Below are 26,629 nucleotides of genomic sequence, written 5' to 3' on the forward strand. Positions count from 1 at the left end.
ATGGTGAACCCTGAGAAGTTTTCATCGGTAAGCATTTCCCTACCCACTTGAATTTTGGTTCTGCTTCTTTTTTGAGTCAATGTGTTAACATAATCTGGCAAAACGGATGAACGGGATAGATTTCATGTAAACATCGTGGTGGCCCCACTTCGCTTCTCGTCGCAGAAGTTACTGCGAAAGGCTTGGGCTGGCAATCCGAGTCCCCGCTAGCCAGATTATTTTGTGCACCTATGCATGTGGGATGCGGATTGCGTCCTACCCCTACCTGGACGGTTTCCGCGTCCCACCCCCGCCCGGACGGTAATCCGTCCGGGCAGGGCTCTGTGGGGCCCAACATGATGTAAGTATTTTATCCACAACGTCTATCGTTTTTCTCATATTATTTTAAGGTATTATAGAAAAAATGAAGCAGATACACTATTCCAGTGGACCACATCAAAGGAAGCTGCAGTGATAATGACACCTACCGTTGAAACCTTTCTAATGGCCACCGCGATGTTTTTTTACCACCCAACCTATTAATAAGGTTTGATGAAGTGAAAACACAAATTTCAGCTTGATCTGACACTTCTCCGGCTCCTAAGAAGTTTTTAATGGTGGACGTTCAATCCCCACTTTGTGGTCCACTTAAGCCTTGAAACTACTTCAATTTTGTATCATACCTTATATTTATCATATAAAAATGATTAACGGTGAGCATGGGTAGGGCGCAATCCGTGTCCATGCATGTGCAACTCTGACCTGGATCCGGTACCATCTAGGGCAGGTACAGGGACAGCTCTGTGGCCCCCAAAAATCTAGTGTTTTATCCACGCCCTCCATCCATTTTTTCAATTCGTTTTAAGGTATAAGTCAAGAAATGAGGCAGATCCAAATATCAATTGAACCATTGCACGAGAAACAGTGATGATTGAACACTCGCTATTAAGTATCCATTAGGAACCACAAAAGTATTAGATGAAGCTGATATTTGTTTCAGGACTCTTGCGCGCTAATCCTCAGGTTGTATCACAAATAAACGTTACAGCGGGCTTTCGATTTTTTTTTTTTAATCTTAGTAGTGGGCTTTCAATCACCACTGCTTCCTATCGTGTGCTCTGAGATTTAGATCTACCTAATTTTGGGCTAATGCCTTAAAATGAGCTGGCAAAATGGATGGACGGCGTCGATAAAGCACATACATCGTGGTCGGTCCATGGAGCCGTTACCGTGGTAGTCAAAGGCGTCACTGCTGAATCCGAATGCATCAAACTCGGTCCTAACCGCGCGGACCATTCAAAAATTTTTAGGGTTCTCCATCCTCGCTTCGCAGGTGTCTTTTCTTTCTACCTTCCACGCATCTCTCTCTGATTCAGTACACTTTCAAAATCAAATTCCACCGTGCCATCTGTGCAGTATACCCGAGCCGTGCAAAACGTGGGCCCCAACCGTCACCTTGTGCGAGAAAACCAGGCTGCTCCGCTCATGAGGTGGGCCACCATTCGTGGAAGCAATGGTCGCCTTAAATCAGACCTGCCAATTGGTCTGTTTCAGCGTCTACATGTGTCCCTCCTGATGAGCGGACCGGCATGATTTTTGTGTCGGATGATTATTTTATTTTATTTTTTCAATGTTGTTTTCGTTGGCGGGGAAACTGATATTGTCTCCGATGGTGCTATACAGGACCTTTCCAGAACCACATATGTCTTCGTCGTGCCCCTTCTGTCATCTTACTATTCCGTTACTAGAGCTTGAATGGTATCTCTTTTCTTTCCTGGCATGTTTTATGAAGTTCTTTCTACAATTCTTTTGAATTTATGATTGCTATTGTAGTTTGATGCGGGTCCGCTTTTCTGTTTGGCATTTTCGGAACATTCTTCTACTTATGCGTTCGGGATTTGACCTTGTGTGCAGGCACGTGAATGATCACCTTGTGGAGGAAGAACTTGCTAGGGACATGGATCTGGCGCGACAGATTGCATCAGCCCCAAGTCCTCCTAGAGTCATCGCTGTGCCTGTATGGTGTTTGTAGCGTATCATTCTGCTTGTTGATATTACTTGCAGCGAATGCATTAGCTTTGTGCATTTTTCTTTGTAGTTTGAACAATATCATGGTGCTTTTTTTGTTGCTCAGAAAAAAATCATGATGCTTTGCTTCTTTTTGTTTCTTGTGTAATTGATTGGGATGTTATCCGAATATCTCCATTGATACTCATAAACTACACCAAATAATGTCATTAATCTAGGGATGATTTGATTGGTTCTCTAAGGTTGTTTGGATGCCTGTAGATGGTTTAAGTTGTAACTGTTCACTCGTTTTTCCCAGCACGGGTGGAGTGCAGGCGTGCTAGAATTGGGATTGTGGCTCCAATTCAAACCGAACAACTATAACCCCGAGCGTGAAAGTAGGCAGACACAGGGTATGACCGAGTCTGAGAAGATTGGTTGCCTATTCAGCCACTCGCTCAACGTGTAAACATATTAGATGATAGTCAGAGGGTGGGGTTCGTCCTCTGATGATGGGTCACTCTTTTGCCTTCCATACTAAAGGACTTTTCATTTCAAATAAAGCGAAATGAGAGAAAATGCCTTACAGTTGACTGTTATTGGCTTCAGAAGGATGCTCCTCCGACGATCGAATGAGGTTCAGCGCACGAGCTTAAACTCCAATTACAACCACAATTATTAGCTACTAGATTATCACTACGAATTACACTACGAAATGTAAACGATGAGTGCTGAAGATAAATTATTACGCTAGAAAAGTAATTAGTTGGACGGAAAAGGTAAATGATTACACTAAGGAATGTAAATTGACAAAAATAATTGAAAGATAAATTTGGTTTGATTGGTTTGGTATGAGACGACATTTTCTGCATGATTTGTCTTGCTATTTATAGTTTCGATCCAACATTCTGGATTCTTCCCACGTTCCAACGGTTATGGTAACTGTTTCTCCATTACTCTCTACTTATAAACACTTCCTATGTTCTGCTTCTTTGAATCATTCTTCAACCACCTATTCGATAGTCGTGTGAATTCAACCGTTACATCTCGGCCACTTTAATGTAATTGATTCGTTGTGGCTCCATTTCTCGAGATGCAACCGTACATATTTGCAAAAGATCCTGCAACCGTTGCACGTGTTCCGTACAGATCACACGTAATCAACTCTGATTGGCTGAAAACAGAACTCGGTTGGATAGGGTACAAACATTGCCCCCCTCGTCGCTGTCCTTACGGATAAAGTGACAACGAAGTTTGAGTTTTCACTAATTTTGCCCTCGAAACATTCACACGTGCTGCCCAATACGAACCGCCTTCGATTGATTGCTTTACCATCAGTCGTGTCAAATCGAGGCGTCGGATGCGGCCAATGCATTAAAGACGACAAGACTATGGACGAAACTACTTCCGGGATGGGAAGATTGGTTTTCGCGGGTATTGACCAAATATGGAAGTCTGTGGAAAAGACTTGGCATATATGAATGCATCAAATGATCCCTCATAGAATATGCACCCAACACGTCTCTTCTTCTTACTCTATCGTCATTTTGGAGTACTTCCTCCAACACCTTCATGTTTGGTTGTGGTCCGCTGAGTGTTACCATAAAGGACATATGTCATCTGACCGAGCTTTTGCCCTTTGGGATGACATACCACGCCAAGGCCAATATGCAACACAAAAACTTTCCCAGCAAGACCGCCAAAGGCTCTACTGCTTCCATGAATGTCTACCGCAAACTCGAAGGACCACCTCACATTCCTTCTCTTTTGGATCTGCCGTCATTTGTTATATGTCAACGCCCAATAGGTCATGGCTGAATATGTTACCTTGGCTGAATGCCTTGTCAATCAGCAACGCATAGCCATAGCACCATTCGTTCTCAACCATCTGTATAGAGGTCTTTTCGAAGTCAATCGTAAAGTATTATACTCGGCGGGGGTGCCTATATGGCTTGCACAAATGTGGTTTGTAGCATACTTTCGATCTTATCTCTTTGATTAGCAGCAGACTGACCAATCATTTTCTTCCAATGGTGACCGAATTCTCCACTCTCTGGAGACTAATACGGTCGATGAATACCTCATAGGGTTCTTCTCTCTTGACAAATCCTATGACAATCAGTCATTCACACCCTTTGTAGAAGGAAAGGCTTACGGGCCTGAATGGCTCACAGGGCGATTTGATCATGAAAACGAGCAATTAGTTGGTCGGTTGCATCAAGCTTGGACTTGCTACATCATCGGCCATGACTTGTCTTACGGCGGCATGATTGAGAAAGGCAAAAATGCGAAAGCATGGGTCGAACAATATCATCCTTCCTTGTTTGCTTGTCAATTGGGTCTGATGCAGTACATCCCCTTTCACCCATAAAACATACAACCAACCTCCTTACGATCGTGTGATAGTGATCGATGAAGAACTTTACACCTCCCTCGATAACTCTTATCGTAAGGAGTCGGTCGCCTTGAAGATTCGAACATATCCAGAGTCTCCTGAAGCCATGAACAGTTTTGTGGCATGGTGGGATCGACAATATGTTAAATTTTTGGGCGGTCGAAGTACCACAGAGCTTCATCCCAGTTTTGCTCTCAATTGGGTTTAATAGAGAGCAGAAAAAGAAGCCCTGCATCGCCATCCACTACAGCAAAAAGAACAGTGAGGTTAAAGACGAGATCAACTGCTACTTCTTCCACTCCGATGGCCGAAAATCCTTTCCCAGAGGTTTCATAGATTACCCAGGAGCATCTTAATATTCTTGCGGCTGCTCAGCTACAATGGATGGCTTCGAAGAAAAATTTAGATTTGAGAGGTATCTCCGGTCCTCCTCTAAAACCACCTATTCTTTCTTTTTAGCGCACAAAACCTTCTAAATCTCAGTCGACGCCAAGAGATCAACCGATATGACGATCGAGTCGGCCGTCAAGTACTTCAGCCAAGGCCGTGTTAGCTTTCGAAAAATATTTTAAAACCCAATAGTGGCTTGGTCTTGGTGTTAAGGATTATTCGTACGAGATTGACAAAGGTATAAAACACCATGAGGAGGCCCATTATAATAAATGCTGGAACAAATGGTGGCAGGATAGAGAGAGGTTAAATGACCCTAATCTTCCTTTCGACGAAAAATACCTAAAACCTTATCTTCATAAACCGCCATCATTTCCAACTTGACTCGGCCGTTAGTGACTGTGATAAAAAATCCTTAAGTTGTCAAGGATCGGCCAGTCTTCCAAGCAGTTCGGTTTGATTTAGGTGGAGACTACTTGTATATTTCCTTAAAGTAATTCCCTTGTACCTTCACTGATACTGTTTTGATCCTTTTAGTGACTCGGGAATTGCCCAAGATGCTGGCGGCTCAAGAACAAGATATGCCACTAATACCGGCAGTCCCATTGACTGCAATTCTGCCGCCGATTTTAGCACCAACCGACACAGTGGCCGCAATAGTGATCACTCTCGTAATCCTGAAGGATCCTACCTCGATGACTACAGAGGTGGTGTCTCTTGATTCAGAGACCACGACCGGTACAAAAGGCGTTCCTTCCAGCAACCCGCCTGAAGTTAGCACTGCTCCTATTGACTCAGAGCATGTGCGACAGACGACTCCACCTGCACCAACCACCTGCTCAGCCTTTTAGGCTAGTTCCGACTCCCTCACTTCCTCCATTACCAACGATGACCGAAGAGATTCCAACTTTGTCCGAATCTGAAACAGCAAATGTAACAGTAATGCCTGAAGGGTCGGTTGAAATCGAGAGAGTCGCGACTGATGATGAAACAATTGTCAAAACTTCAGCGGAGGTGATTAAGCAAGTCTTGATCGAGACTATGGAACAACAATTGGTCGATGTTGGGTAGCCGACTAAAGTTATTTCAGTCGAGATCCCTACAACACCGGCCGAGATAAAAATGGTTGATGCAAGTTCTCTACCATCTTCCTCAACAGTTATTCCTGGGGATGATGCATTTACTATTGCCGATCTTCCTCCAGTCGACGACATTCTTTCTTTGTTTGAGAAAGTTCTCCCCGAGGAGATGTCTGCGGCAAAATCTCCTCTTCATCTTGATAATCTACAAAGTTTACAGGCAGAGTTACACGACCTCCTCCGAAAAGGGTTATCCGAGTCCTTTGATGCCGAATTGATTGACAAGATCGGCCGATTGGTTGATTTGGCCTACATACTGTCTTAATCAGATCCAACTTTAGCGGCTAGAATACCACCTCTCTTGGAGCTTAAGAGAATACTTGATATGTATTGTCAAGCTTATTTAGTTGTTGCTCATATTGAAGCTAAAAAATGAGTGGCCGATCTTAAGAAGGCTAGTGTGCAAGAGGTCGCCCAAGAACTTATGGCCAAGAATGCTGGGGTGAAGGCTTTTGAAATGGAAATTGAGAACTTAGAAGTCAGGATCGTGGTTTTGGAGGCTGAGCTGATTACACCGAGACAGAATCTGGCAGAAAAATGCACAGGACACCTCATGGCCACAGATTAGATTTCCAAGTTGGCTACTACAGTGCACTCTCAAGCAGAAGACGTCAACCAATTGTCTCGATCGACAACAAAAAGGGAAGCATCATTGTGGACTGCTAGAAGACGGGTGGAAATGGCTAGGGTGTTCTTGGAGAATTATTTGTCTTTTGATTTCTAAATCTGACATCTTCTTATGTGAACGAATAGCCGTTGAGCCTTTTTTGACTTCGCTCCTTCGAGTAACTGCTTGTAATTATTTTATGAGTGTTTCCTTGAGTTTTGGCGGAACGTGGGTCGTTCCTGAACGTTATGCCTTAACTGCCCAGTTTCAAACAAACTAAAACGTGCAACTCCCTCTCGCCACGCCTCTTGTGGAAAGTGAGCTTTTAGACCCTACTATTTAAATAGCATTGAGTTCCTGACTTCGGTTATCCTTTTGAATTTAATCTTTCCCAATGGCTATCGAATTACCTTCTCTCATTACCGGCACTGAATCCTTTCTCAAGGAGATCTTCAATGATGGGTTGAAAAACTTTTCTTTCTCCTTTTTGCTATCCGATGTTAGGAGATTTGTTACTGATGCTTCTTGCTCACTTGATCTTCATCCTTCAGTCGAGTTGAATGATCGACTAAAAGGACTACTCGGGAAACTGAAATGGTTAACCGTCATAGGAGATCATTACGAAAGATCGCACTATCTTCGTGAGATGAATGCGTGCTATTTCGAGCAGCAAGATACGATTGTGAAGGACTCGGCTGATATGAGCGGTAAATATGAACTGGCTTGGTACGACAAGTTACGTTGTACTCAGGCACATCAATTCAATCGAATGATGCTTAAAACATTGCAATCTTACTGCTCTGGTCTGATGGACGAATTACAGGAACGAGGCAACGCTTTTTATGAGAAGGAGATAGCTGTTCCATCAGATATGGAATTCTTGGATGAACAAATTCTTTTATATCAAAATCAGTTGGTGGCAAGTTATGCTGCTAAAAAGGCGGTCGTTAGCGAAGTTCACTCAACTGCTATTCGTGTCGATCAACTACTTCACTTCTTGCCACGCCTTATCGTGGAAGGAACAGTTGGAGTCATGCCAAGGAGAAAAATGAAGTAGAGATGCACGCTCTTAGAAGAATTTGAAAGTTTGAAGATCTTATTTGTTTTGCCTTTAGAATTTTGCTTTCTTTTTATTTTTATTTTTGTAATCATGCAGTCGATGACCAACACAATGATGAATAAACTTTTAACTTTTAAACAAGCTACAAATATCATACATCCTTTATCTCGGCCGTAATGCATGGATTGAGTGGTCCTTTTACAATCCACCTAGCCCTTGTGTATACACCCGTTACTTGGCCATTTTCAGCCGTGCTTGTCACGTCCTCGCTATAGTGACACATCGCTTCTTGAAAGACATCCATTAATTTTGCTGCGTCCCAATGATCTTGGGAAAGACTGGATTTGTCTCGAGAAACCCAAGCATCACTGCTCCCCACGCGTATTAATTGCTGCACTGCTACGCCTCGTTTATAAAAACAGAACTTGGGTTCCAAGTAGCCTCACAAACCCACTTGACACAAAGCCTTCAGCACTATAGCCTCAATCTCCGATGGATCCTCTCTCTTAGGTGACTAAAATCATGGAGGAAATACTTTTAGAGGGACTAGATTCTTTTTCAAACTCTTTCTTGCCTGATCCTTCTCCTTTCAACTCTTTCTTGCCTAATCCTTCTCCTTTCATCCAAGGCGTTGCTGCACTTTCTGTAGATTGCCAATCTACTCAAGTGATCATGGAGGTTCTCTCAGAAATCCGACGACTTGGAGAAGAATACACAGCTGCAGATCAAGAACTCGACCACTTTGATGCTTTTTTTTTTTTCTCAAACCTATCATCTATTAACACTGAATGCATGGCTCTACCAATCCATTAGGAGATGACTTGACAGAACATAGTACGTTGGACCCGCGAGTGTAACTTTGACAAAGAGATGTTGCTGTCGATGAGGCTTTCCCCTAACAATGCTGACTTGGCTTAGGTTCATCTGCTTTACCCAGATCGGGTTCAGCCAAAAAGCGAGGAGCTAGCCGCATTCATTATGTCCCGGATAACATTTTACTGGGGCCGCATCGCGTCCAGCGAAGCTGGGAAGAGATCGGCCGAACAAGAGCATGAAACCCTCGGCCAATGTCTTGCTAGCGTAGAACGTTCCTTTATTGCGCTAGCAGGCCAGTATAATTCATGGATGGGGAGGCGACACGCTCTGATGGAGGCAAAAGTTGCGGTTGAGAGGAGGTTTGAAGAGCTCAGGCGAGCCCACTTGTAATTTTGATCATGACCATCTCCTTCATCTGTAGCTTGTCCATTCCATCCTCATCCTCATCCTGTTCTTCTTTATCCCCACATTTTTGTAATTAACGACCCAATCCGTTTTGTAATTAACGACCATTGATTGACCGCTCTTGGACTTGCTTTTCGCTTTTACTTCGTGTAACCAGGCGGTCAATGACTAGTGTATTACATAGATTTCCATGATGAATATAATTTAATCGGTCAATGACATTTTTGTATTGCAATCTTTAGTGATTAACTTAGACCTTACCTTCCACATGTAGTTACAATGTTTAACCATTCTGTAACGAGCGCCATACCTTAACCATACTTCCTGAACAAGCTCCATCTATCTCGCCATATCCCTGCTATCCCGGGAACAACTCCTTCAGTATCGGGTAACTAACCGTCACACCGCTCCCTACGTGCAGTAACTGCTCGCATTGTAATATATAAAAGTGGTGCTTAGGTTAAAAAAATATTTAGCTAACCAATTTAAGCCCGAGTCTCTATTATGAAAACTCCAGCATCCATGGATTTTTTCACTATTTCCATCAAAATAATGGAAAGTCTTCGCGATCTCCCTTCACCGGCGACCCTTTTCCTTTCCTTAGGGACGTTGACAATCTTCTTGAGAAGGAGCGGCCTCCTCGGGAGATTTTGAACCTCATCTCCGAGCTCTGGCAACTTGGAGATGTATTCGCCAAGGCAGACATAGAGATCGAACGCTGTACGACCACTTTAAACTGTCTGTCAGCCTTCAGTGTCGAGTGTAGGGCTTTACCAGCCCACTTTGCGGCAGCTTGGAAGAACGACTGCATTGGATTAGTGAGCATGAGTTCAATAAAAAAATGCTGCGAATGTTGACGCGTTCGCGTGACCGCATCCTTATTGACTTGGCTGAGACTAATCAACTATACCTTGACCGCGATTGGCCGGAGAATACTGAGCTGGTTGCGTTCGTGGAGGCCCAGATAGCTCTCTATCAAGGGCGCGCTGAGGTTAGCGAGGCCGAAAAGAGGTTGGCTGAGTCAAAACACATGGACATCGACCACCGTTTGGCCTATATCGAGCATACATTGGTCAAGCTCGTAAGTCAATAGGCTTCCTGAACTGAGAAGCGCAATTTGGCGATAGAAGCGTGGGTTGAAGCTGCCAAAAGCTTTGAACATATCAAGTGGGCCGGCCGGTAGTCCCGTTATTCAGCTTCTCCTCTTTTTCTGTCATCTTCTTCCTTATATGATATTTTGCAACCAATAGCCTCTAAGCTTTATTTGAACGTATGTTTACTATAATTAACGATCCCTTATCGAGGGTTTTATTTAAATGTAAGCTCTATTTATTTTACTGAACTAGTTCGGCCCATCTTGATAACTTCCCATAGTGAAGGAAAGCGGTGTTTAAAAAATCGGCCGTTTATAGGTGCATGTGCAACATTGCCATTAAGGTCCCTTAGAACGTAGGCTTTTCCTTTAAGGACTTGCTCGATGAAATATGGTCCGTCCCAGGTGGGAGACCATTTGCCTAACGCTCGGTTCTTCTGGCCGATGGGAAAAACCATCTTCTAGACCATGTCCCTTTCTTCGAAAGACTTTCCTTTAACCCTTTTGTTATACACTCTTACCACAATTGCTTTGTTGACCATGATAGAATTCAGGGCTCTGATATGAAACTCATCCAACCCTTGAGCTCGGCCATCATTGCTTTTGTAAACTCTGGAGGACTAAATTGGGATTGATGTGCAACTCGCAATGACGGAACTATAATCTCCATAGGCAATATTGCCTCATGCCTGTAGGTCAACGCAAATGGATTGACCCCTGTACTTGTATGCGGTGATATTCTATAGGCCCATAAAGCTTCAGATAGCTTGAGATGCCACTCTCGTGGATTTCCTCGTATCATCTTCTTCAAAATGTTCTTGATTACCTTGTTGCTAGCCTCGGCCTGACCATTAGCCCGGGCATAATATGGGGTTGAATGCAAGATCTTTATGCCATATTGGTCGGCCATGGTGCGCATTTCCTTGGCCGAGAAGGCAGCACCTCGATCCATGGTAATGGATTCTGTCACCCCAAAACGATGAATGATGTTGGCCTCAATGAAGCTAATGATTTTTTTCGTGACCGACCTTTCTCATGGGTTTTGCTTCGACCCATTTGGTAAAGTAATCGGTTGACACTATGATGAATGTATCCAGCCGGGTTGAAGGAGGGTGAATCTGACCAATTAAGTCGATCGCCCATCCCCGAAATGGCCATGGCTTTATGATAGGATGCAATTCGGCTACAGGCACATGTTGGACTGGCCCATTTATTTGACACGCCTCACAACCCTTTGCGTATTGGATACAATCGGCCATCATTTCTAGCCAAAAGTGCCCATAACACCTAAGCATAAGCCTTATCTTCCTTCTCGCTTGGTGAGCCTCGCAAATGCCTTTATGAACTCCTTCCATGACTGACATAATTTCATTCTTATACAAACATCGAAGTAAAACTCCATCGGTCCCTTACCGATACAGTTCATTATCAACCATCACATAATTGATGGCCGACCTTCACACATTCCTGTCAGTCTTAGTGCGAGGACTTTGTAAGTAACCCATGAGAGGAGCTCACCAATCACCCTCTTCAACTTCTATTTGACAAATTTCCACCAATTTTTCTCTCTGGAAAACCTTCTTTGGACCGTGACCGACCGACCGGTCGATCCTTTCTAGGCTTCTAGACCTGTAGCTAGTTGTGCCATTTCGTTGGCATCCACATTATGCTCTCGAGTGATGTGCATCAGCTGGACCTCATCAAATTGTTCGAGTGACTGGATTTGCACAGCATAGTATAGTGATAAAGATGAGCTGGTGCACTTAAACGCTCCCGCCATTTGATTTATCACTAGCTGTGAATCCCAGATGATCATCACGTCTCTTACTCATAATTCTAATAATATCTCTATGTCGATTATCATGGCTTCATACTCGACCTGATTGTTGGTGCATTCAAATTCTAACTGGAACGCAAACTCTTGCCGATTCCCATTAGGAGCAATCAATAGTATTCCAGCTCCAGACATCTCATGTGTCCTCGACCTGTCGAAAATCAATTTCCACGGTGTCAGCTGCACATAATATAGATCTAAGATGCCCAAAGGAATTTGCTCCTCGAGATCTGAAAGGTGATCGGCCAAAAAATCTGTTATGACCCGACCTTTTATTGCTTTCTGTGGCACATAATACAAATCAAATTCAGATAAGGTCAACACCCATTTAACAATTTGACCGCTAAGAGTCAACCGATTTAACATATATTTCACTAAATCAGTCATAACTATTACATTTACTCTCTAGACCAACAAATAATGCCTCAATTTAGTGGCCGCGAAGTACAATGATAAGCATAATTTTTCTATAGCTGAGTACCTTTTCTCCGCATCAAGCAACGTCCGACTCAAATAATAGATTACCCTTTATTTTCGCATGTCATCATCTTGAGCAAGGAGAGCCTCGACCGAAACTGCCGAAGCTGAGATATACAACTTGAGCGGTCGATTCTGTATAGGGGGAATCAACACAGGTAGCTTCATTAGATACTCTTTGATTTTGTCAAAAGCCAACTGCTGCTCCTCCCACACAAATTTGGTCCCTTGTTTCAATTTGAGCAAATGAGAAAAGATGTTAGTCTTGCCTGCGCAGTTAGATATAAATTGCCTAAAAAAATTTACATGACCTAGGAATCTCTACAACTCTTAAGTCTTATTTCTTAGAGGCCGTGCATTAATTACGGCCTGGGCCTTGTTTTGATCGATTTCGATCCCTCTTTGATGTTCCAGGAATCTTAAGAAATTATCGGCTAAGACGACAAAAACGCACTTCAGTGGATTCATTTGTAACTTGTGGTGTCTCATCCATTCAACGGATTTGCGCAAATGTGCTTGGTGCTCGCTCACATCGATCGATTTGACTACCACGTCGTCTATATAAACCTCCATAAAGCGACCGATCATGTCATGAAAAATGGTAAATTGCCCTTTGATATGTGGCACTTGCGTTCTTCAACCCAAAAGGCATCATGACCCAACAATACGTTCCCAAGGGTCTTGGACATCTGAATGTTGTCTTGGGAATGTCATCCAATGCTTTGTATATTTGATTGTACTTAGAGTGCCCATCTAGAAAGGACACAATCCCGTGTCCCGTGGCCCAGTCAATAAGCTGATCGGCTATTGGCATGAAATATTCATCCTTCGGTGTAGCCAGATTTAAATTTTGAAAATCGATACATACTCTCAACTTACCGTTCTTTTTCAGTACGGGGACTATATTCGACATCCATTTTGCATATTTAATCAGTCGTATAAAAATGGCTTTCAAGAGTCGCTCGATCTCTTCCTTAATCTTGATAGTGATCTATGTCGTCAATCGTCATCCGCCTTGGCGGTTGTTTATACGGCATGTACCCTTCCTTGGGTAGCCTGTGTTTGACCAGGGATCTATCAAGTCCTGGCATGTCATGATAGTCCCACGCGAAGCAGTCAGCAAACTTTGAAAGCAGACTTATTATCATTTCTTTTTCAGGCGGACGCAATAAGTTGCTTATGAACACTGGCTTTAGGTCATGATCTGTTCCCAAATTAACTTAAACAAGTGGGTCCTGAACTTGCTGTCGATCATCCTCTTTTTCTTCGAGGAAATCTTCAAACTTTAAACCATCTTCTTCATTCGGTTCGCTTTTTTTAGCCAAATTCACAAACATTCCTTTATTGGCCTCCTCCAAACTCTCTTCAAGTCTTTTTATTCTGGCCGTGAATTCGGCCCCGATCGTCTCTTTCTTTAGTGCTTCAGTCATGGGATATCCTCAATGACACAGCGAGGGACCACCCTATAAAGGACAATGCCCTTCGGTCGGTCATCATTGCTTTGAGTTACCTCCAAAATGGCTTGCACGATACTTTCTGGATTCTTTTTCACGGTAATTCCAGTAGGGCGACCAAGTTTATTTCTTCCAGTAAATTTGATAGGTCCTACCTCTTCGCCGTAATAATATACTTCGTTGGCGTTTGATGTGGCCAAAAATGGCTTATTATTGGCCATAATTAGCTCTACCTTGTTTTGATTCTAGAAAATGACTAATTGGTGAAGGGAGGATGGGATGCATGCGAAAGAATGGATCCAATCCCTTCCTAATAGCACATTGTAACTTGATGAAGTATCCACCACAAAGAATGGTGCTAACACTGTCTTAGTGCCCATGGTCAAATCGACTGGCAAGACGCCATGTGCATTTTTGACGTGGTCAACAAAATTGCTAACGGTTACCTTTGACGGGATTAAATCGGTCATTATCTTGCCCAATTTAGCCATCATCATCTTCGGCAATAGATTGACTGCGGCCCCATTGTCTACTAATATCCTGGTTATAGGACATCCGTCTAAATGGGCCGATATATACAATGGTTTAAGGTGTTGTGTCATGTCGCTGGTAGGTTTATCAATAATTACTTTTTCAGACGCACCATCAACCATTATAGTGATTGTATCAACATGTGGCGTTTTCTCAGTGCTGATTTCGCTTCTCTCTCGTTCCCCAAACGGAAAGGAAGCATGCTGTATGATTATGGGAGGGGAATGTTCTTCCACATCCCCAGGCATTGTGTTTGGTTGTGTGGGCCGTGCCTGAAAGCTATTCGGCAGTGTCAAGACCATATTACAATGGAACGTTACAGGAGATAACGAACCAAACACAATTTCACCACTCAAACCTTGCCCCCCTAGTTTTTTCAGATTCAATTTTATTGATCTAGCTGCGGGGTTCTTCTGTCATAGGTTCGGCTTAGAATTTGGTCGTTGGCATATGTTTTTCTGCATTTGCGGTCGACGAGAGTTCATTGACCAACCATTTTTTGCCTAGAAACAAACTTCACTTAAGTAATCAGACATATTACCACCACTGTCTTCTTCTTTAAACTCTTTCGACCCTGCCGAGTGGTTTGGCGGGTCGGCAGTATTCTGTGCTTCAATTGGTAGGATGACTTCGATTTTATTTACTGCCACTTGCTCATCCATCTTGGGAGCTCTCCAAAATGGACGATGAAGTTCGGTGCTAAGCTAGGAGAAAGTTCCTCCCCTTTCTGCTCCTCTTTTTGTCACGGCTATCTCTCTTTGCCATCGACGCTTTTGAGGTTTTGTCATGGTTTCCGGCACGGCTGGAAACTTTGGGTGAACAACTCGTTTCCATACACCTTCCCGCATGTTTGGAGGCTTGACTGTTCTCGTCAAGGGTGGCCCCCAACGTGAGCGGCGAACATAAGCTAAATTCGTTGATCGTGCTCGACCATGAATACTACTGCAGTATTCTCTTCCCCTTTCGGGAGGGTTCCTTGATGGCGACATGATTTCTCGCGCGCATCGACCGTGGATCTGAGAGTTTTGCTGTCTATCATTGGTAACGGTTGTTCGATCATTATGAGGACGAGGAGTCCAACGATACCTTCGCCTTTGTCGACTGGCCTTCTCCCATGAATTTCTTGAGTCGAGATTGATCTTTGGCCTTGGACGGCTCCTGAAATCAGCCGTGACCATATTTCTATGTTGGCAGGAAATGGATTGGTGTTGATCAACATCGCCTCCTTGTCCTTCTCAGGGAACTTCAGTAAACCACGGTCGATATGATCTTGGATTACGTTCCTGAAAACAACACATTTGTTAGTGGCATGTGACGGAGAGCCATGCCATTTACAATAGTTAATCTTTTACAATTCCTTGGTTGAGGGTATTTTATGATTGATGGGAATTTTAATGAATTTCCCAACCAATAGAATATCAAATATTTCCTCACCTCGGGTGATATCAAAGGCATATACTTTTTAAGCCTTTGTGTGGTCAAGGCAGCCGACTTCGCTTTGAACAACGTTGAACAAACCAATGGCTTTTTAGCCACTACCTCGGCAATTGCAATTTCATAGTTAGGGTCATTGTAATATGATCCCATCGATGAATTGGTTCACCTGGCTCCTTCCTGTATGAGTTCCTCATAACGAGAAACTTTTTTAGTCAAATCGTATGGATCTGTAAATTCCGTGCTAATAAATTTCTTGCAAACTTTGTAATCTAGGCTGTTTTGTGCAAGTTGCATGAACTCAGCCTCAGTCATGGTCACTTTGCAGCGGCCCTTCGCTCGCTTAAATCGCATAATATAACTTTCACACGATTCTCCCGGCAATTGTCGGAAATGCCCGAGATCAGCCATAGTTATTTCCCTGTCTTTGGAAAAGAACTGAGCATGGAACTTCTCTTCCAGCTCTTGCTAAGTATGTATTGAATCTAGTAGCAAGTTTGAATACCATGTAAATGTTGCAGCGGTCAAGGAGTGACTGAATAGCTGCAATTTATAGTAATCATTATTGGCTAATTCACCGCATTGCATTGTGAATTAATCGACATGTTCGATAGTCAACTAACTGTGTTCGCCAAAAAATAGAGCAAAATCCAGTCTATAATTCCTCAGCAACAGATGCTACCGATCTACCCACTTAGGGTATGGTTTGTAATACATAAGAATAGTATTGCGGCCCAACACTTGGCCGGCAACCTCCTGAACGAGCTGTACGATTTGCTCCCGACCGACTCATTGAGGCTCTTTAACTAGCGGGGCTGGTCTGGGCCGAATCGGTTGAGATTATCATAAAATTTGAAGCCTCGCTGCAGATTTAATTTGACTGGCGACCCTTGGTTTCTATTATCAGGTGTAAAATCTCTAACTTCCCGTTCAGCTCACTTAACTTCCATAGGAGGTGGGTCGTTCCTGATCTCTGGCATGAGAGTCAATGGTGATTACGTTGTGGTGGTGGCATAGGTGGTATTGGAATCACATTACCGACCGAGCTACCATTATGTTGGGGTAATGGTTGCGTCCATTCTGTTATTATGGCCAACAACCGTTGCATGGCCTCAGTTTGACTGGCCATGAAGCGATTGATACCTTCGGCTTGAATATAGAATTGGTTAGCCTAGGCCCTTCTGTATTCTTGCACCATTTGGGGGCTTATTTGGACATCCTGAAGTACCATAGATACCTTGTCCGGGAGCACGACTTGAGACCTAGATGGTCCAGCCTGACTTTCGGTCGGGTTTGTGTTCAAATTAGATGTCTCTGGGGGCACCTGGACATGCACATCATTGCTAGGAGGTAGTGCGGTTGGTGTTGCGGGTTTGGTACTAGAAGCACGTGTCATCCTTCTCATTTTCGGCACAAATCAATTTGGTATTTAATTAAACAGCGTCCTATCAGGCGTGCCAGAAAAATTGTTTGCTCGTTTTTTCTTAGCATGGGTGGAGTGCAAGCGTGCCAAAATTGGGATTACGGCTCCAATTCAAACCGAACAACTATGACCCCAAGCGCCAAAGTAGGCAGACAGGGTATGACCGAGTTTGAGGAGATTGGTCTCCTATTTAGCCACTTGCTCAACGCATAAACAAATCAGGCGATAGTTAGAGGGTGGGGTTCGTCCTTTGATGATGGGTCACTCTTTTGCCTTCCGTACAAAAGGACTTTTCAGTTCATATAAAGTGAAATGAGAGAGAATGCCTTATAGTCGACCGCTATTGGCTTCTGAAGGATGCCCCTCCGACGATCGAATGAGGTTCAACACACGAGCTTAAACTCCAATTACAGCTACAATTATCAGCTATTGGATTATCACTACGAATTACACTACGGAATGTAAACGACGAGTGCTGAAGATAAATTGTTACGCTAGATAAGTAATTTGTTGGATGGAAAAGTAAATGATTACACTAAAGAATGTAAATTGACAAGAATAATTGAAAGATAGATTTGGTTTGATTGGTTTGGTATGAGACAACCTTTTCTGCTTGATTTGTCTTGCTATTTATAGTTTCGATCCAGCATTCTAGATTTTTCCCACGTTTTGACGGTTATGGTAATTGTTTCTTCATTACTCTGCTTCTAGACACTCCTACGTTCTGCCTCTTTGAATCATTCTTCAACCACCTATTTGAGAATCGTGCGAATTAGACCGTTAGTCATCCGTTACTTGATCATCTGAACCTGGTTGCATACATCTCAGCCACTTTAATGCAATTAGTACGTTGTGGCTCCATTTCTCGAGATGCAACCGTACATATCTGCAGAAGATCCTGCAACTGTTGCACGCGTTCCGTACAGATCACACGTAATTAACTCTGATTGGCTGAAAACAGAACTCGGCCGGATATGGTACAAACAGTAACTGTAAATGATTTACATGTGTAAATCATTTACAACATGTCCTGTTTGGCTTTAAGCTGTAAATGATTGTCTGTGTTTAGACACCCTGTAAATTGTTTTAGTCCTCAAAATGGAGAGCCAATCTTTCCACTGTAAATGAAATCCGAACTTTTTTGCCTGTAAATGAGATGGGGGTAAATGCTGTAAATCATTTAATCATTTACCGCTTGTAAATGATTTATAGGGAAAAAGGCCATCCAAATGCAGATTTGTAAATGATTTACCTGTAAGTCATTTTCAACTTGGCCCATTTATAGGCATCCAAACAACCCCTAATAGATTGCTAGGCTGATGCCATAAATTTTTTGTTTGATCTCCAATTCTCTCTCTCTCTCTCTCTCTCACACACACACACACACACACACACACGCACAAAATGAAAAAAAAAAAGAAGAAAAGAAGAAGAGATCCACTTCAATAAGGAAATCTAATTGTGGTCTTTTGTCATCTTTGAACAAGTAAGGTTGTAAATAAAAGGAACTGCAATTTGATAGAAGGAAATTGTTGCACTGGATAGAAGATAGGACACCATGTTGACATCTACAAAACAGAGGCTAGGTTGTCTGAAAGAACATGTATTTATTCCCAAACTCTCCAACTCAAGGTCTATCGGAACCCAGACATTTATTTGATGTGGGGATGGGAGCCTTCCATACACATGCAGACCTTGATATGCATCATCATGTTCATCTTCGTCATTGTTGCAGAGTTATTTGGGGGTCAACTTTACAAATCTTGCATTACAAAGTTCAAGAACCAGACGCTTCTTGAAATCAATCCGCCTTCACCTGGAATGGGGATAGGGTAATGCATTGGTATTGGTTACATTATATTAATTAATTTATTTCCTATGAGAACGATGTTACTCCAAGATGCCATGCTTTTGGGCGCCCCAGTTTCTCATGTATAAACCCCAAAATTTTGTTTCTCCATTTCATGCACTAATCCCTTTATGTTATTAACAAAGCATTGAGTTTAAGCATCTAAGGAACCTTAGGTTTGACTCTTGTGATGAGCTAGGGTTTATACCTGTTGGCTAAGGAACAAGGTTTGAAATGGCCGTGAAACATAATGTATCGTTCACCATCGAAACCGCTGTGTATTGCCCGATATCAGGTTGATGCACTTGTATCGTTTATGGGTGATACCAGTACGTATTGGGCAATATGAATCGGTTTCGGGCGATACTTTAAACCTTGCCTGGAAACATTCGTGTGCATGGCCGTGCAGCATTATCAACTATCATTTGCTCTAGATTTTTTAAACAACATACTTATTATCATTGCTTGCAATTGGTTGAGGTTTGCTAGCAAGGTTCACCAGAAGACTGCCCAAATCTGTACCCCCCTTCTGCCCCACCATATGATGATCCAGACAGTTTATTTAGAAATTCCTATTGCTGGTGTTCCAATGGAAAAAAAAAATCTCATCATCCATGCAAAGTGACTAAAAAACAATGGCCTAGAGAAACAATCTCACCATCATGTGAGAAGTGATAATTCCAATTAGATTCTTTCATCATTGACCATATACTATAGGAGCTTCTATATGAGCAGTCCAGGTGGTGGGGCAGAATGGGCAAGCCTCTAGGGGAGAACCTTGCTCAAACTTCACTTCTGTTAAAATCTAAATGGTGAATTATTATTTTGGTTTGCTTAATGTCCTTTATGCATTTCCAGGATAAAGAAGCAGAATCATTTGACTTTTATTCGGGAGAGGCTCTGGAAAGTAGTACCTCCAGGTCTAATAGCAATGCAAATGATTATGGAGAAACCCGTGTTCAAGAAAAGATATCTTGTTTAGTTTGTTTGCAACTTAGTAGCACTATCCACAAAATAGAAGGTGGTCTAATGCTCTTGCTGAGGAAGTGCTTGGAAATGGAAAGTGGAAAATCAAGCAATATAATATCTGGTCATGTTGATCACTTTCAGAGTATCGAATCAGAAGACTCAGGATGGGGTTGTGGATGGCGTAACATTCAAATGCTAAGCTCTCATTTGTTAATGCAAAGACGAGAAGCAAGGGAAGTTATGTTTGGTGGTTCAGGATTCGTTCCAGATATCCCTTCACTCCAAAGATGGCTTGAAATTGCTTGGGAAATGGGTTTTGATATGACCGGTTCAGACTCATTCAACCATAAAGTTTATGGCTCGACAAAATGGATTGGGACTACTGAGTGTGCCTCACTGTTTCGCTCTTTTGGGCTTCGGGCAAGGATAGTAGATTTTGGTAGCAAAGCAGTGGGATCCTCATCATCATCTGTTCATGATAATGACCTGAGGACACAAGGAATCAAACTCAATAGTAGAGGCAAGAGGACCGGGGATCAGGTTTATGGACCTATGGACAAGTTTTTGCAAGTGGATCCTATCAAGCATGGAAAGTATAAAAAAGCTGATATATGGAGTGGCGCGGATTTAACTGCTTGCACTCACGAGAATAACCATGGAATTGCAGATCATGATAAATTAAATAATCATCTGGTAAAGAAGATCGATAGGCACCAGTGCCTTGTTGACTGGGTATGGAGTTACTTTACCGACAAGGGTTTCAGTAGATCAGACAATTCTGAACGCGTCATTGTTAGTGAGAAAACGTGAGTAGTACTGACACATCTGTTACCATGGGGTATGTTTGGGTATTCTTGTTCCCCAAGGGGGGATGAGAAGCATCACATCCAAATAAAGACAGATAAGTATGGGACCTTTCCATCTTTATCTCACTTACTATTTGGGGTAGAAAATGAAGGAAAAATATGGAAGCCCACATTACAGATCCCTGTTTCTGTATCACTCAAACACCAAGCACACTGCGTCCTCCACTATAGCTCCACCAACTGTGATTTGGCAATATACCCAAACACACCCATAATCAAACTGGCAAGTTGTGATTGGCTATGATAGTTTACTGCATGCTCTACAGTATCTTACTGACTAAGATTTTAAAAAGAGTATGTTTTGATATTGCTACACTTTGTTGAAGGTGCCATTAAGCAGGCCTTTGTACTTTCAGCATGATGGTCATTCAAGAACCATTGTTGGGATTCAAATCCAAAAGGGACCAGATGGAATGCCGGAACGGCACTCACTTCTAATTTTAGACCCTGCCCACGTAAGTAACTGTCTGTAATGGATGGTCCCATTCTCTATTTGGACTGTGGTTGTAATAAGTTTTAGTAGGTAATTTTTGAAAGTACCTTGGGAATTGGGAGTGGACGGAATGCTTTTTTGCAATTTGATCACTCTCGTTTCCAACTTTCAACTATTTCAACTAGTACCTGAAACGAGTGAAATTGTTATTTTGGCAGGGAAAAGTGGAAAAGTGATAACAGTCCAGTTTTTTTTTTTTTTTTTCTGTACCACCTGTAATTGTTAAGTTAAAAAATGAAGTCAACTCATCATTGTCTTCAACTGAATGTCGATTTGAAGGTAGTTCCAAATGCACCCTTATTCATCAACATCACATTTTATGCAATATTTTGTCGGCACTTACAGAGAACATCAGCTTTGGAAAGATCTCTTAGAGAAAACTCTGGATGGCAGAAGCTTATAAAAAGAGGGGCGCACACATTGAAGAAGCCTCAGTATCAGGTTGTACTGGATCTCAGAATTTGTCAGGTCGGATGTTATGTACATCCTGTAATTAGAATTTGATGATTTGTTTTTGGTTCCAGTTATGTTTTGTTGATCCGGGAATTGCCCATGGAGCAGAGATGGACCAGCTGAAGACTTTAGATAGCATCTACTTTGAGTTTTAAAACTTGAACCCCATATTTTCGTTGAGGTAATATTGGCTTTATCTGTTTGTTTATATTAGGTCTGGATATGGAAAGAATCTGATTCCTTCATGTTAAGGAGATTTAGTTAATTTTCATTTAATTAGGAAAACTTACAGAATTCCCTGGCTTGGTATTCCAGTACCTGCCTATTTACATATATAGATAACTTACCATACAATTATATATAACAACATGCATTATGGATGTATGAGAAAATCAGTTTGGTTTACCACAAAAGCTATTTTCCTACTTAGACAATTGATGGAGAAATATGGGGAGAGGAGGAAGGATCTCCACATAGTCTTTATTGACTTAGAGAAACTATAGTAGGATCCTTAGATAGTTAATCTGGTGGGTGTTCCGAAAGAAATGAGTCTCAAGGGGATATATTGACATTCTTCAGGATATAGATGAGGGAGCAGTAACAAATGTGAGGACCACTAGTGGAGAGACAAGTGAGTTCGCAATTCTGTAGGTTTACACTAGGGGTTGGAAATGAGCTTGGACCTTTTCAGGGTGTATGTTGTCTAAGAAGAAGATAAGGCAGGAAAAAAGAAGAAGAAATGAATGTATTCGAGGGAACTTGGGAGTAGCACCAATGGGTACTAAAGTTGACTTAGATGGTTTGGTCATGTGCAAAGCATACCAAGAGCTACTCTGGTTAGGAGTGAGTTGGTATAAATTGAAGGCTCTAAAAGGGCAAGGGGAGGGCCCAAAGGACGTGGATGGAGGTAGCAGTGATGTGAATAGCATTGTAGCATAGCTTGTAGCATATGCTATGTAGAGCATGAAAATAGCGTATTTCCCTTTTAGCGTACACTACGCATATGTAGCGTGTAGCGTGAATAGCGTACGCCTTAAGAGCTTGCTCCATCTTCCTTAAAATAAAAGATGTATTTTATTCTGTGAGTTTGTTAAGTGTTTTAAAATGATGGTGGCTCATATTTCTCACACATGGCAACATGTAGATCTATCCAGACCGTCCTTCACACACACGTGGCAATGTGTAGGTTATAAATATGTACTCATTTAACCTTTTCTACAATTTAAACCATTCAAAAATGGGCCTCCAAATGTACTATCGAGACTTTTCCTCTCAGTAGATGGTGGGAGACTCATATTTAAAAAAAACCTTTTAACTTATAAGGTTTCGAAGGCTTTCTTTCGAAAGCCCTATCTCAGTGCCTCACTTGCCGCAGCAAGCCTCCTTGAGAACTTCGATTCTCTCGATCCAAAGGCCCCTTGAAGATGAAATTTTGGGCATTGAATCAGCCCCATAGGAGCATCTTATTGCTGTATTTTCAAGAGCATTGAAGCCCAAACAACGGAGAAATCATGTTTCCCCCATTTCGCAGCCGCACGGATACATAGCTCAAAAAAATCATTTTCCGGTTGATTAAATCTCTATTCAAGGTATGTTTTGGCCCTTTAATCTTTCTTAATGAGTTTTCTTTTTATTTATGCTAAAAATCGGTGATTATTATTTTATTTTTTCAATTATTTTTTCTTTTTTGGAGGTCGATTCTTATGGATAATTTTTTTAAAAACAAAGATGTGTGGGGCCTGCTGTGGTGTGCATGACATGTATTTGAACCATCTAACTATCATGTGGGCCACATGCGTGGGGTCCACTATGGTGTTCTATGCCATGGTCCACATGCGTGGGGTCCTCTATGGTGTTTTATGCCATGGTCCACATGCGCGGCTATGGCCCACATGTATGGGGTCCACTGTGGTGTGTGTATTGCATGTGGAATTTGAGAATTGAGAGTGTAAGGAATGTGAAATTTGTTTCGTACTTAAACCTCTAAACCTGTGGGATTTATGGAGGGATGCTTTAGAAACTAAATGATTTAAAATTATTTAGACTAAAATGGAGAATACGGAGTGCAATTTTAGTAATAACAGGAGTGAAAATGAGGAATGGGTTAAGATTGTTGACCAAGAAGTTTCCCAAAATGACCACTTTCGATGCCTTGGGTCAATAATTCATGAGAATGGAGAGATTGAAAAGGATGTTGCTCATAGAATTCAAGCTAGGTGGAAGAAATGGAGATTTGCCTCTGGAGTTCTATGTGATCGTCTTGTACCACTCAAACTGAAAGGGAAATTCTATAGGATAATTATCAGACCAGCTATGCTGTATGGGACAAAATGTTGGGTAGTTAAAAGAACAACATGTTCATAAGAAGAGTGTAGCTGAAATGAGGATGTTGAGATGGATGAGTGGCAAGATAAGGAAGGAAAAAAAGAAGAAGAAATGAATGCATTCGGGGGAACTTAGGAGTAGCACCAATGGGTAATAAAATTGACTTAGATGGTTTGGTCATGTGCAATGCATACCAAGAGCTGCTTTAGTTAGGAGTGAGTTGGTATAAATTGAAGGCTCTAAAAGGGCAAGGGGAGGGCCCAAAGGACGTGGATGGAGGTAGCAGTGTCGTGAATAGCACTGTAGCGTACGCTACATAGCACATGAAAATAGCGTATTTCCCTTCTAGCGTATGCTATGCATATGTAGCGTGTAGCGTGAATAGCGTACGCCTTAGGAGCATGCTCCATCTTCCTTGAAATAAAAGATGTATTTTATTCTGTGAGTTTGTTAAGTATTTTAAAATGATGGTGGCTCATATTTCTCACATGCGGCAACATGTAGATCTATCCAGACCATCCTTCCCACACGTGGCAATGTGTAGGTTATAAATATGTACTCATTTAACCTTTTCTACAATTTAAACCATTTAAAAATGGGCCTCCAAATGTACTATCGAGACTTTTCCTCTTAGTAGATGGTGGGAGACTCATATTAAAAAAACCTTTTAACTTATAAGGTTTCGAAGGCTTTCTTTCGAAAGCCCTACCTCGGTGCCTCACTTGCCGCAACAAGCCTCCTTGGAGAACTTTGATTCTCTCGATCCAAAGGCCCCTTGAAGTTGAAATTTTGGGTATTGAATCGGCTTCATAGGAGCATGTTATTGCTGTATTTTCAAGAGCATTGAAGCCCAAACAATGGAGAAGTCACGTTTCCCCCATTTTGCAGCCGCACGGACACATAGATCAAAAAAATCAGTTTCCGGTTGATTAAATCTTTATTCAAGGTATATTTTGGCCCTTTAATATTTCTTAATGAGTTTTCTTTTTTATTTTTGCTGAAAATTTGTAATTATTATTTTATTTTTTCAATTATTTTTTCTTTTTTAGAGGTCGTTTCTTATGCATATTTATTTTTTTAAAACAAATATGTGTGGGGCCTGTTGTGGTGTGTATGACATGTATTTGAGCCATCTAACCATCACGTGGGCTACATGCGTGGGGTCCACTGTGGTGTTCTATGCCATGGCCCACATGCGTGGGGGTCCTCAATGGTGTTTTATGCCATGGCCCACATGCGTGGGTTTCACTGTAGTGTGTGTATGGCATGTGAAATTTGAGAATTGAGAGTTCAAGGAATGTGAAATTTGTTTTGTACTTAAACTTCTAAACCTATGGGATTTTATAATAGTTTATGCTTGTGAGTTGCGACTTGTGGTTTTAAACTTTTTAATTAGACATCATTAATTAAAGTAGTTTTCGTAAAAAGTTATTGATGTGATACTGATTTGATTTAGTTTAAATATGTGAATTGGCTTGCTTTTACTTGAAAAATGAGGCATTTGCAGGAATTTTCATTTTTATTTTTTGCATTTTTCATACTTAGTCTTATTATTTATCATATGTTTTTAATTTTTTAATAAAAAATATAAGTATTGTGTAGCTTACGCTACAAGGTATAGGGGGCTGAACGCTACCCAATACGCTACACGCTATTTAAAACAATGGGAGGTAGTAAGAGAAGACTTGATGACCTATGGTCTAATTGAAGGTCCGTCCCTTGATAGAGTGGAATGGCGGAACAAGATTCACATAGCCCACCCAATTAATTGGTACAAGGCTTAGACGATGATGAAGATTGCTGACCAAGAAGTACCCCAAAATGTCCATTTTTAATATCTTGGATTAGCAATTCATGAGCGTGGAGACATTGAGAAGCATGTTCCTCACAGAATTAGAGCTAGGTGGATGAAGTGGAGATGTGCCTATGGAATTTTATGTGATCGCCATATACCAATCAAACTGAAGGGGAACAGGGTCATGCTTTATGGGACAAAATGTTGACCAGTTAAGGACATGATCATAGGATGTCCATAGATGAAATGAGGATGTTCAAATGCATGAATAGCACGACAAGGAAGGATAAAATTAGAAATATAAGGGCCTGTTTGGCCGGGGGAATCCCTCGGGATTAGAAGGGATGGGATGGATTTTAAGGTAATGATGGTGGTGTCAGTGGATTGGTTTAAGATCCTATCCCAGGACAAGTTCACTGGATCTGTTTGGCACACCCGGCATATCCTGGGATTTTCCCTTCCAATCCGTCGAACCAAGGGATGGGATCAATTTTAACGTAATGATGGTGATGTCAGTGGATTGTTTTAAGATCCATGGGATTACTTATATCCCAGGACAAGTTCACCGGGTCTGTTTGGCTCGTCATGCATATCCCGGGATATCGTGATCCCATCCCTCCTAATACCGTGGGATCGGTCCGGCCAAACAGGCCCTAAATGCGTTCGAGGGGACTTAGTAGTAGCACCAATAGGTAATAAGGTGAGGGAAAGAAGACTTCAATGGTTTGGCCATGTGCAATAGAGACCAAGACTTGCATTGGTTAGGAGTGAGTTGGTTCAAGTTGAAGGCTCTAAAAGTGCAAGGGGAAGGCCCAAAAGGATATGGGTGGTGGTA

At 42.0% G+C, this 26,629-nt stretch overlaps 1 protein-coding gene across 1 annotated transcript in view; it reads left to right on the forward strand.

The window, feature by feature from the left end:
• The first annotated feature begins 1,225 nt into the window (after window positions 1-1,225).
• LOC131248751 (uncharacterized) overlaps window positions 1,226-26,629 on the forward strand; it is a 32,816-nt gene continuing 7,412 nt past the window's right edge. Inside the window, exons 1-8 of the mRNA XM_058249197.1 lie at window positions 1,226-1,312; window positions 1,396-1,469; window positions 1,663-1,737; window positions 1,894-1,996; window positions 19,752-20,668; window positions 21,069-21,183; window positions 21,567-21,662; window positions 21,746-21,855. Of these exons, the coding sequence (XP_058105180.1) occupies window positions 1,465-1,469; window positions 1,663-1,737; window positions 1,894-1,996; window positions 19,752-20,668; window positions 21,069-21,183; window positions 21,567-21,662; window positions 21,746-21,829 (1,395 nt within the window). The 5' untranslated portion in view covers window positions 1,226-1,312; window positions 1,396-1,464 and the 3' untranslated portion in view covers window positions 21,830-21,855. The remainder of the gene's footprint in view (window positions 1,313-1,395; window positions 1,470-1,662; window positions 1,738-1,893; window positions 1,997-19,751; window positions 20,669-21,068; window positions 21,184-21,566; window positions 21,663-21,745; window positions 21,856-26,629) is intronic.

Source organism: Magnolia sinica, chromosome 6 (assembly GCF_029962835.1).
Source record: "Magnolia sinica isolate HGM2019 chromosome 6, MsV1, whole genome shotgun sequence".
NCBI lineage: Eukaryota > Viridiplantae > Streptophyta > Magnoliopsida > Magnoliales > Magnoliaceae > Magnolia > Magnolia sinica.